Source organism: Silene latifolia, chromosome 5 (assembly GCF_048544455.1).
Source record: "Silene latifolia isolate original U9 population chromosome 5, ASM4854445v1, whole genome shotgun sequence".
NCBI classification, from domain to species: domain Eukaryota; kingdom Viridiplantae; phylum Streptophyta; class Magnoliopsida; order Caryophyllales; family Caryophyllaceae; genus Silene; species Silene latifolia.
In genome coordinates this window covers 6,747,626-6,760,774 of record NC_133530.1, presented here as the reverse complement: position 1 = coordinate 6,760,774, position 13,149 = coordinate 6,747,626, and the positions used below count along the sequence as shown (strand labels likewise).

General features: G+C 36.5%; 1 protein-coding gene across 2 annotated transcripts; it reads right to left on the bottom strand.

Annotated features, from left to right (window-relative positions):
• Positions 1–1,557: 1,557 nt before the first annotated feature.
• On the bottom strand, positions 1,558–7,443 carry LOC141656548 (putative trehalose-phosphate phosphatase F). 2 transcript variants are annotated; one of them, XM_074463487.1, is made up of 12 exons: positions 7,247–7,443; positions 4,569–4,634; positions 3,996–4,467; positions 3,760–3,900; positions 3,445–3,516; positions 3,191–3,316; positions 2,987–3,043; positions 2,783–2,884; positions 2,535–2,682; positions 2,383–2,453; positions 2,207–2,299; positions 1,558–2,078 (listed from the first exon to the last, which is right to left on the bottom strand). In XM_074463487.1, exons 3-12 carry the CDS (start codon positions 4,290–4,292, stop codon positions 2,028–2,030), a joined length of 1,158 nt encoding a protein of 385 aa, XP_074319588.1. In that variant the 5' UTR covers positions 4,293–4,467; positions 4,569–4,634; positions 7,247–7,443; the 3' UTR covers positions 1,558–2,027. The 2 variants fall into 2 exon arrangements, with proteins under 2 accessions (XP_074319588.1, XP_074319589.1); XM_074463488.1 differs by lacking the exon at positions 7,247–7,443 and adding an exon at positions 5,879–6,015 and having other exon boundaries at positions 4,569–5,616.
• Between the last annotated feature and the right edge of the window lie 5,706 nt (positions 7,444–13,149).

Sequence of the window (13,149 nt, the reverse complement as noted above, 5' to 3'; positions counted from 1 at the left end):
AGGCCCTTAAAGTGCATGATCTTTAATACTCCCTCCGTCCTGGTCAATTATTTTTCTTTGATTTTGGCATAAAGATTAAGGAAAGAAGAAAGGGTCAATAACTAAATGACAAGTGGAACAAATTGAATGAGAATGATCAAATTACTCATCAAGTTCATTCTTAAAATAAAAAGAACAACAAATGACTAAGACACCTCAATATGGAAAAGGACAACAAATGACCGGGACAGAGAGAGTAATATCTTACTCCCTCCTATTCACTAGGGGTGTTTGGTTGAGGGGTTTGGAATGGATAGGAATGGATTTGGACAAATCTAGTGTTTGGTTGGCTTGTTTTGGAATGGAGTTAGATACCTGATGGATTCTAATTCCATTCTGATGGATTCTAATTCCATTCCAACCCCCTAGAATCTCATACCTAAGTTTTCACCCCAAGTTTCCAACTCCATTCCCCCATAATGTAAAAATAAACATACCAAACAAATTTAGAGTGGTATGGGGATCTCAATCCATACCTCCATGGTATGAGATTCTAATCCATTCCATTCCACCTTCTTGAACCAAACGACCCCTCTTCCCCTTTCCTTTTTGCACAAGAAATAAGAAAGTGAATTTGGACCACACAAAACACACTACCCCACATGCAATTTAATTTGGACCACACAAAACAACCCAAAAAAGAAAATAGGGAAGAAAACCCGAATAATCCGTATAAGGAAATATGGAAGAATATAGTGAATAGGAGGGAGTATAAAAATGAAATTTTGTTATTACTTTAAACAAAATACTCTCTCCTATTCTAAATAACCCTCCTTATTTCCTTTTTTGTCAATTCATAATACTCTCCTTATTTCCTTATTTGTCAAACTTTTATATTTATTTTAATCACCTTACCCCACAACAATACCCTACAATACTCATACTTTCTCTTATTTTAATTACCTTACCCCACAACAATACTTATTTTAATCACACAATACATTCCCTCTCTCCAATCTCCTACCCAACACAAATACTTTACCATATAATACTCCCTTCCTTAATTCTTGTGTCCCCCTTATATAGAGAGGGTTATTTAGAATAAGAGGGAGTATATAATATACGTACCCAAGATGGTTCCTCATATTTTATATCCAAGTTTTACTTATCTAAGTCTCATTCTACATTGTATTTAGAATAAGAGGGAGTATATAATATAGCCTAGTGTTTTCTTCTCCACCCTCCCTTTGTCTAAGTCTCATTCTACATTTTCACCCAAGTTGACAATACTATTCACAACTCATACAGTTGTTCATACTTCACACTACTGAAAAATTCATACAATTGATTAAATCAGCCGGAAATTATCGTCTACATTCACTCTCGCTATGGTGGTCACATTTGATCGAATGTCATAGAATCCGTTAAGTGTATCATCCATCTTCCGGATTGCAAATGAAAGCAACACAGCAGCCTGAGTAACCCCGCTAGACAAAATCGCTTAGATGGTCTCAAAATAAAGGTTCTTAATCTCGTGCGAAATGTACCTATTCTTAACATGAGAAACGATACAAAGAATTTCCCGACGAAAAAACTACAATACCAGTATTATATTGAAGTATAGAATTACAGAGTATTATTCCATGCACAACATACTGCTCAAGTGCTAAGCAAAGATTGACACAAGTCACACCAGCTTGCTACCAAAATGAGCCTATAACACGACTCGACCACCACAACTTTTTTCTTTTTTTTTTCAAGTCACGGAAAAAAATTCAACCGAAAAATGAATGAATTGGAGATGACTAATGCCTAGATTAAGCTACTAAATTACTGCTTCTAAATATAACAAAAGGACTTGCTTGTACAAATGAAAACAGATTTACAAAATAAGTGCAATTTCTACAACCAATTTAAAGTCGATATTGATCGACTGTTGATCTTAAATCTTGCAAATCTTTTGCATAATCTTTCCCATATTGATCAGCTGTATACTTTTGTAGAAGTAATATTATCGTTAGATGATATTTTTCTAGTTGTCTGTTAGTTTAGGCCGAACTGGACTTCCACGCCACAAGCGCCTTTAGAAATTTCATAACCTGTGGCAAGTCGAAAGATTTACTTATCTAAGTAAAGCTTCAACACGGGAAAAAAAAAAAAAAAAAAAAAAAAAGCGATCCAAAAATAAATGTAAGACGATGAACGAAAAATAGGGAATACTATTTACCTCTGATGGTTCTTTCAAAGAGTAGAAGGCATTACTTTCCTTTGGAACAGACGACACCAAAATACCATAGCCTTTATTTCCCTCTCTTAATACCTGAGATTTCGTCAATTTTGCAGGTCATATAAAATCCAATAGACTAGAACAAAACGAGTTACTCATAAAGAGCTTGCAGTCACCTTAAACGCGTCCTCATCAGTGCGGTCATCGCCAACATATATCGGGAGGACATCATCACTATCACTCAGGCCTGCAACGAGTTTCGGATATCAAATAAAAACCTATGTAGAGAGGGCTCTAAATAACATTGCTACAAGGGAATATTATTTACCAAGGGAATCCAGAAGAAACTCGACAGCTTTTCCTTTGTTCCAGTCAATAATAGGCCGCACCTCTAGAACTTTCCGACCATGACTTAGTCTCAAACGCGGGTATTCTTTCAGCACATCGTGGACGCGTTGACCAACACTCTTCCAATCCTGATCATACAATTGTTAAGTCATTTTCTCGACTGAGCGTGATAATCTAAATGGCAAGTACAACTGTACAAACGTGCCTTCAAATGTAAAAACTAATTACCTTTTCATCTACATTCCGATAATGTACAGAAACACAAAACTTGTTATTCTCCACTGTGGCGCCCTTGATGTCCTCCGTACTCTCGACAAGTGACGTAAAAACCTGCTCATTAGAATCATGACTATTATAAGAAAAAATGACTCAAATTACCAGTACTATTTTGAGGTGATTTATATGATGACTAAAGAACTGTATGTGCATTACCTCGTCGATCATAGGTAAAAACTCACTCGCAGGCTGGAAGAGAACAGCTTCCTTACCCTGTCCAAATACATGACACAAAGGATATTAGGGATCACTTCAGTGTTCTTTTATTTACATCTCCCTTTTGTAATTTAATATTCTGCAGACTGCAACTATGACAGTATTTCGGCAAGTGTGTCTTATAATTGCTTAATAAAAAAATACCTGCTTATCAGTTAGCTTGATACAGTTAGGGTGCCCATTAAAGGCGGAGCCCTTAACAGGGCTCATAATGTCCATCCCATGACTGCCGGCATAATACAGTTCAGTCAGTCCTACAAATTCATAAACCTGCATGCACACGAAGACGATGATGAAGACTATTCTAACATGATAATATGTATCCTTGAGAAAAAAACATTGAAAATTGATATCGGTGTATCCTAGAGAAAAACATTGAGAAACATCAAGAAATCCACCTTATCACGACTTCTTCCACTAATAATAGCTGTTGGGAAATGTTTAGCCACATCTTTCACAGCAGAACGCATCTGAGGAAAAACATACGTTGCCATCACATGTACTGTCGATCAAAGGATTATCACGATGACATTGAGTCTGGTATAAGATGGCCTCACATGTGACACCAACCAATATACCTGTGTATAACTCGTTAAATTATATGTATAATTGGGTTGGTTTCACATGTAAAACTGTCTCGTAAATTTTTGTGTTAACATAAAAGGGAAGGACTATTCAAGTATCCAAATAAACATAGGAAAAATAAAACTAACATCCTCGGACATGAATGCCATGTCAGGGTTATCAACAATGGGTGAAAGAGTTCCGTCATAGTCCAAAAACAAAGCCAATCTTTTGCCGTTGGCAAATTCAGCGATTTGCTCAAATGAGTTCAGTGCAGATGGATAATTAAGCTGCAACATGAAGAAATCCAAGGGTAATTAATCAATTTAGTAGCCTTAAGAGCTATTATTAGTTTATTACTAAACCGAAAAGACGAGATGTTTACCATCCAAGTATGATAAGCAACGTCCACATCAGAAGATTCTAGTTCACACAGCTCAGCATTGGCACTAAAAGCCAGCTTCTTAGGTGGAGGTGATGAAGATCTCATGGCATCTAACCAGGAAGCAGTACGAACATCCTCTAAAACTCCGGTTTTCTTCCTAGGGATTGATAACAGGAACCCGGGAGCAAAGATTGCTCGTTGAGGTTGAGGAGAGTATGGCAATAGACTCGAATATATACTTAATCTCGACTTGTTAATGGGTGCAGGATCGGCAATGACAGGAGTTTTGAGGTCCATAGGGTCCAGCTTCGTGGTCAGAGTAACGTTTTGGTTTGGGTTCCGAGCAAAAAAGAAAAATAAATCTAACTTTAGGCGTTTATCCAACTGTTTTGTCTATGAAGAACCACTTGTTTAGAGTTTTCTTGTCACTGATAGGAGGACAGCAATCCATCAAGCGCAAGAATCCTGGAAACTGAACATTTTGTATGTCGATTAGCAAATAAATGATAATAATTAAACTAATAAATGTTGGCGACACTGACAGGTGAATACAGAGGGAATCAATCTAGTTACCTTCTCATTTCAGGGACACTAAATGGCTACTGAAGGGTTATATCAATTTATAACAAGCGCAAGTCCCTGCATCAGAGATAACACGAAAAATTAATGAACAGTCCCACAAATTGCATATATAGAAAAGTCGACATCACCAGAAACCACCAGATGCTCAAAATATGAGGCAAGTTAATATTGAGAAAATAAACAGAACAAAGCACAATAACATGGACACTAATATAACTGAAGCGTAAGCGGAATCAAGAACATAAAAACAAGCTTTCATCATCGTGCACTACCGTGACCAATGGCATCAGATACTCTATCATAATCTAGACTATATAATGCATAATATGCTTAAAATTAGTACATTAGTACACTTTTCTACTTCAACTGTACAAGACTTTAGGACTCCTATAGTTTGAGTCAATTCAACAAGTAAAGAACTCGATTTCAAGCGTGATCCTACTTGCATATCCCACTTACATCCAAAATCGTGATTACTAGTAAAAGTCACTTAATAAGTATCATAACCACTCATTGAAACTAATAAAGTACAATGATTCAACCCTGAACTTTACATATTCATCCCATGACAACGAATTTACTCGAATGTTTCTTCTTAGCATTCAATACGAATTAAGGCAATATTGAAAGCAAACTAGTAGCTATTTTTAAACAATACTTAGCTTAAATCAATTCCATTATATCAAACAGTGGTATAGCCAATGGCCCATAGAACCATATAAGGTTGGGAAATACACTTCCAACTTTCAAGTATCAACAGCCCACAGTGTGTGTTTGTCCCCTCCGTATTAATTAATGGTCCCTTCATTTCAATTAATTCCACCAATAGAATTTTTCACCTAACTAAAAAATCGAGTGACGTGCTAATTAACTAAAATAGAAGGTATATGATACGGAGTAGTACACAAAAGATACACTTTAAAATATCTTAACGACCGGACTAACATGAGTTTAACTTTAAACACTAAAGCAAATATCTTAGTATTCAACTTATCCTTCGTAAGGCACACTGCGAACGACTTTCTTCACTCACAAATTACTCCCTCCATTCAACTCCACTTGCCAACTTTCTATTTTGTGCACTATTCACAAGCGGACATTCAACTTCAATTTTCTCTCGATACATAAGTGAAAATATATTCATGTGGAATCTTATTTGATTCGTCTTTTAAGAGTACATTAAACATATTTAACTTTTATAATTTTTGCAAATACGCCGCTAATGATATTTATCGTGTAAAAACTGCGTTGGCAAACGTGATAAAAGAAACTTGTAAAGTGGAGTTGAATAGAGGGAGTACTTTCTATTGGCCTTGAACTTAAAAACCCAAGAGCCAACAAAAAGTCCATCCACTTTATTCCCCGCTTCTCAACTTACAACCCATGTATAACGCAAGTTGAGTCGAGGCCGAACTTGAGAGGGCGACAACGCCTTAGAAAGAAGTACTCAAGACATGCTTTTTCAATAATTTGAAAGATCAATGACCTTTGGGGTCAAAAATTAGCTATCCATTGAAGTGTAAGGGACCTACAATTGAACCCAAATGTATGAAAGCTAGAAGAGAAAATGTCCCACAAAACAATCTTTGGTACAACACCAAGAATAGAAGATACCATTTGTCTTCAAAATACAATAAAGGAAATTGCCCATGTCACTATCATAGTTTAGCTATATAGAGTTACTACAACATTAGGACAAATCAATAAAAATGAAATTTCAACACTAAGAAAAGACCAAATAAACAGACATAAAAGTTGGCCTTTTCCTACTGAATAATTATTAAAATTGTACAAAGATGAAAAGCAAAATGCAGCTGTTTCCTTTTCATCTTTCTCCATTAACAGTTGACATAAAAGACCTAGTCTTTCTCAAACCAGAATGCCCATATAAAAACCTTATTTTGTCACTTTTCTTAGACTTTTTTAGTAGTCATTGTGTGCGGTCCATGTCCATGGTGTGACTCACAAAAATGACCATTTTACGATCAACCGTGGTCATTTCATAATAATAAAAGGTAATCACTTTTTACCGGTAAATGATCAATTTTGAAGTGGTCGCACCATACGAGGATTTTATAGTAAAAATTGCAAGACTTTTTAGCTTTATTGTCATTTTATATAACTAATTTAATAAAATCATTCCACCTTCTTAAATCAGCACAACTATAGATCAAAATACATTGATATTCAACATTTCATTGATACAATAATCAAATAAAATGCACAACAAAGACTTGAATTGAAACATCCAAATGAACAAAGAACATAACTTTGAGCAGATTCACTTCAATGATGCAAAATAAATCAAAGAAAAATGTATAAATCAAGAAATTGAAAAACCCATAACTCGTTTCTTGCTGAAAATGCAATAAAGAACATAACTTTGGTGTTGTAATGTGATAATGTGAGTCTAATCAACAATGATAAGCAATAAAACAAGCAAAATGAAGAAAAAGAATGCATCTTTAAGGCGTAACTTTCGTCTCAATCATTTATTTGTATCTTCCTTAATTCTTAGTGAAGCGTATTTTAATCAAAGATAAACAAATGATTGAGACGGAATAATGGGAAAATTAGAGGAACCCATGTGAGAAATTAAAAAACCCACATCAAATATGTTAACAAAATTGCAAAAGAATGCAAAAAAAGACAGAAAATTGAAGACTAACCTGTGATTATTTGAAGAAAAATGGCAACAATGAATGCAATTTGTTGTGGTAGAAAATAAAAAGGGAAGAACAGAGAGAACCCTAGAGAAAGACAAACACAATGAACGAGGAGAACAGAGGAGAAAGTACAGAAATATTAATTCCCAAGAAAAAAACAAAAAAATAACCAAAAAAGAAAGAGAGAGGAAAAAAAGAAGGGAAAAATGGGGAGTTACAAAGGGTTTATATAGAAATTGAATTTTTAATTTTGTAGTGGGTGGGAGAAGAAGCCTTGATCCCCAAGTCAATAACTTGGAAGTATGAACTTTTCTTTGACAAATGGAAATTTAGTTGGTTTGTTTAATAGATTTGGAAATGTGCCTTAATTTTCTTAACTAACCACCTAATATTAATTCATTAAGGGATTAATTGACTAATCTATCTACCAATACATGAACTATACAACCAGTTGTATATGTTGTACGGCATAGAATCTGAGTATTGTGATAAAGTATCTGAGCTTTATGTTAAAGGATATGAGTTTTATTAGAAAGTATTGAGCTGATCCATTTACACATTAAAAACATACTCCGTATAACTTTGAATTAGCTAAGAAAGAATACATATAAGCTCGGATTCTTATATCTTGGTTGTACAATGCTTATGGTACAACTGGATGTATAATCATATTTGTGCCTACCTACAAAACTCAATTCTCAATTAAGACAGACACTATCCGTCTTAAGTTTAAGACGGTAAAATAGCTACAACTTTTATAGATAAGATAAAAACAATAAGCCTAAATATAGCAAAAAAAAAAAATCTTGTCTTTATTTATACAAGTGATATGTATTTAACCCGTTTTAATTTCAAGACGATATATTCGTCTTAAAAGAGACTTATTGTTAGAGTATAAAACCGATTTTGAGACTCCAACCATCAGCTTAAGCTAAGCTTTTGGTTGATATGGTTTCTTGACATGGTATCCGTCTATCATAGCTAGTGTGACCAGAAGCTCACGGGTTTGAATTCCACTTCCTTCAATTCTAAAGTGGAATATTAGCATCGGGTATATGGAGGCTGCAAAAGTGGAATATCGGCATCGGAAACGGGAAGGCTTGTAGTTGCATTCACACTTCAAGTTCAAAGAGGGACCGGGGGGAGAGGGGGGAGGGGGAGGGGTAGAGTATAAAACCGATCTCGGAACTTCAACTATATGCAATATATTAGATAGAGTACATTTTAAGCACTTTTTGCGAGGTTTTGTCAGATATGTTACTTTATCTGAATTAAAAATATACGGCTCCATAGCATATTAAAGTTGATTAGTTTGTTATTTATTGTGTTATTAGTTAAATTGAGTGCTCGTTTGGTTCATATAGGAATTGAACTCCTCTGGTAGTTTACAACTCACCGGATTTCAATTCCCTTATGCAATTCAAATGAAATGACAAAAACGTGTTTGATTGCCTTGGAGGAGTTTGTTTTTCCTATAAATTAAATTCCGATGGTTTGTTTGGTTAAACTGTGCAATTCACCCGATTTTAATTTCTAAATACCAATATATCCCTCAATAATATTAGTAGCACCTAATTTTTATTAAGCGTAAATGGGTAAATTTGGAGGGATAATGTAACACCTCACGTTAATTGAAGAGGTCCAGTGATAAGCTTAAATGACTAGTGCTTAAAGTGATAGAAATTACTACTCATATCAACAAAGTGCATTTTCTTTTATGATCATCCATGCAAAAGAACTCCACAATTAAGCGTGCTTGGTTGGGAGTAGACTTAGGATGGGTGACCTCCTGGGAAGGTTCCCGGGATGCGCATCAGTGAGGACAAAATGCGCTATAAAGGACACGTGTTGATTTGTGGGTCATGTACAAAGCCTGGTGAGCTATCATAAGTAACGGCTCCCGACCCGGTTTGGGCGGTGTTACAAGTGGTATCAGAGCAACCCTGCGACCGTGTGGCGATGGGAGGCAGTTGTTATACGCTCCATTGTGATCACCCATCTAGTGGGGGGAGGATTCTTGGTTAGCGGCTATGCTCTCAGGCGCAACGAGGACGTTGCGTTCTTCAAGTGGGGGTGATTGTAACACCCCACGTTAATTGAAGAGGTCCGGTGATAAACTTAAATGACTAGTGCTTAAAGTAATAGAAAGTATTACTCTTATCAACAAAGTGCACTTTCTTTTATGGTCATCTATGCAAAAGAACTCCACAGTTAAGCGTGTTTGGCTGGGAGTAGTCTTAGGATGGGTGACTTTCAGGGAAGGTTCCCGGGATGCGCATGAGTGAGGACAAAATGCGCTATAAAGAACTCGTGTTGATCTGTGGGCCATGTACAAAGCTTGGTGAGTTATCTAAGTAACCGCTCCCGACCCGGTTTGGGCCGGGGTGTTATAGGACTCTGGTCAAAATTTCTTATGCATTATAGATTGCGGTCCGGACCAGACCAAAAACAACCGCATAGATAATTTCCTTATATAAAATATAAAATTCTCCTTTAATGTTGCTTAAATAGTTAAATATGCTTTAATTTGTTGTTATAGACTTCGTAAAAATTTCGGTCCAACCGATCCGGTCACGTCTTGAACAAGAAATATCCGGTCCAGTTCTTGATCATAATTTAATTTCGTTCCGATTTCCAGTCCATCACTTATTGTCATCGGTGTAGCCCAGTATCCTATATAAAACATTGAGGGGTCATTTGGTTCACTGCTTAGGAATGAAATGAATTGGAATGAGAAAGCATAGGAGTATGGGCTCCAACTCCATACCTTTCTAAACTTGTTTGGTTCGTTGAAAAAATAAACATAAAGGTATGGAGATTAAATTCACGGGGAAGAGGTGGGTATGAGATTCCAAGGGGTTCGAATAGAGTTAGAATCCATTGGGTATTTAACTTCATTCCAAAATACTCCAACCAAACTTCTAGAATTGATCAAATTCATACCAATTCATTCTAGTGATGTCAATCAAACACCCTTGAATAAAACGTTATGACCCCATTTCACTATAAAATGATATACGTAAAAAAAAAAAAAGGATATAAGATAATGCGAGATAACTCTCAAGTCCTACCCAAAAAGAGTGAGTTAAACATTTTAATGAGTTTCTCCAAAAAGAAAAAATAAACCTACCACCCGTAATAATCAATCAAAATCACGACACGGTACGTCATGGACCGTGTCTGGGTCAAAATTTGAGAAAAAATATCGTGCCTATCTAGGCAAGACTCAAAATATGAAGAAATATTGTTAAAGTAGAGGGATTTACATCGGCACGTTATGGGTCCTGTCTGAACCGTCATTTCCAATTCATAGGCACGACACGATCCATGACATTTTCTTCTCCTTGTATGGTGAACCGGCATGAGGCACAACCTGACACGATCCATTTATAGGGGTGTTCACTGGTCCAAAATGGACCCGACCGGACGGATAAACCCGCGGACCGGCTTACCACCTAACCTAAGACCTGGGACCGGACCGATTAGAATGGAACCTAGACCAGAGCGGAACCCTTTAGGTCCATTTTTTACCGAGTTTGGACAGGACTCGTACTACTTTACAACTTACAAGGTAAAATGAGTTTTTTTTTTTTAATATGGAGCAGACCGGAGACCGATTACCATATTTTTTGAGAACCGGATACCAGATCGGTATTTATCCGGTCTGGACTTGACCGAACCTAACTGGCTAATCCGAGTCGGTCCGATTTGTCGGTCCGGGCCACTTTTTGTTCACCCCTACCCATTTACATCTCTAATAAACATCATAAATGGTTATCTCATTTCTCCTTAGATCATTATGCCAACAACATAGATAAACAAATAACCAAAATAACACAAATTCTCATTATAGACGGGAGATATTCGTCTATAGTTTTAAACGGGCCAAATATATACCCACTTTAAGCATAAGACAAGTAATAAGTTACATGGTGGGACCCAAAAATGTCACCACTTTAAGCATATTTGACCCGTCGTTCGCTTTAGACGGATATATCCGTCTATAGTGAGACTAATTGTCAAAATAATACTCCCTCCGAAGCGGTCAATTATTATATATTTTCGTTTTGAGATGTAATAGTCATTTGTTATCTGTTTATACTTTGGATAAGTATTTAACAAGTGGGTTAGAGTGTGCAAGTAGATCATACTTTCTTTAATTTATTGGTTTATCTCAGGTATATATACTTTTCTTGATCTTGTGCAAAATAGAATACGTAACAATTCATTAGAACGGAAGGAGTAATTTACCATAGAGTACATAATACTACTCGTACTAACTTTACCTAACTCGTATTACAAAAGATTCACAAATTTTCATTGAAGATGAACAAAATTCGTCTCTTTAAACATATCTCTCATAAAGAGTAGGTCATAAGCGGAAGGACTACTAAGGAAGAACAATTAGTATTGCTGAAAACGGGTCGGAGCAAGTGACGAATAATGTCACTCACAAAACGGATAGGGGGGACAAGGTGGAGGCACCCCCATGTGCCTCCCTCTCTCCTATATTTGGGTCATTTGTGAGGAAAAATGGTATCTGTCACTCCAAAGTGACGGATACGTGCCGTCACAAATGAGATTTTGTGAAGGAAGAAATAGTGACTTATAAAAGGTCACAAGTTAAAAACGGTTATAAGCAAGAGAGACGGAAGCACGGAACAAGATTATTAAGACCATTCCCAAGCAAGGTCAATTGCTTGGTCATGACCTTGCTTGGTCATGGTTAGTGACTTAATTAAACTACTTAATTAGTGACCAAAATTGCTAATTTGTGAACAAAGGTTAATTTGTGACATTTGGAGGTCAATTTGTGACCTCTGCTTAATTCTTGTGACCTCTTCCATGACCCAATATGTGTCAATTTCTGATTTGTTGGATACAAAAAAAGACAACTCCAATGATTGGGTTGATGACCTAGGTCACGACCTTCTGCTTGGAAGGGTGAAAATGAATCAAGGTTAATAAGGTGGAATTAAGAGTAAAATCGGACCGTGACCTAATTAGCGTGATCTTTGCTGGGATGGTCTAACAAACAAAATCAAAGTTTAACCATTGTTTGGAAAATAACGTGCCGCCATCAATTAAGTCACGGTCAAAATATGCTGTGGAACATGAACATCAATCTTTGACCATTTAAACATTTTAACCCCAGACGTGTCGCCAGTGTGTGGGCCCCCACTCCGACAGTTTCCCGAGTTCCAACGAAACTAGCCTTTCTACTTAAATCAACGGCTATCAATCCTCCACGTGGATCATTCTCAGTCCTTGGATTTAATCATATTGAACTGTCACCGACAGGCAACAGCTGTCAGTGATACCGACGTTAAGACGTGGACACGTCAGATTGACATGGTCCCACGTGTCCCTATAGGACCCAATGTCACATCGCCACGTGTCTGTCGTTTTCAAGAATGTTGGTGTGGGTCCCGCTTGTCCGTTTCAACGGTTAAGCATAGCGGTTGGTAGTTATTAGTCTAATGAACAAGGTGTTAAATTAAGAATTCATGAATATAATATTTTGGGTTAAATGTGTGAAACTGTGAGCTATATTGACGTAATTGTGTGACCGATTCTGCCATCAGTCTATATATAATTATTTAACAATTTACGTCTTCAGGAAGACGATATTCTATTTGATAGATTGTCTTTATGGGTAAGGAGGATGGTTTTGATTAAGGGTGTTCAGAATCAACCGAACCGCAATAACCGAACCGCAAAACCGTTCATTTTTAAGGTTCGATTAACCGAACCGTTTCGACAAAGCGGTTCTTTGAACCGAACCGTTAACTTTATTATGGAAAAGGTTCGGTTAAGGTTCGCAATTTTAGATAACCGGTTAACCGCGAACCGAACCGTTTCACAAAAAGTAAGCAAAAAATTAAAATATTATATAAAAAACTGTT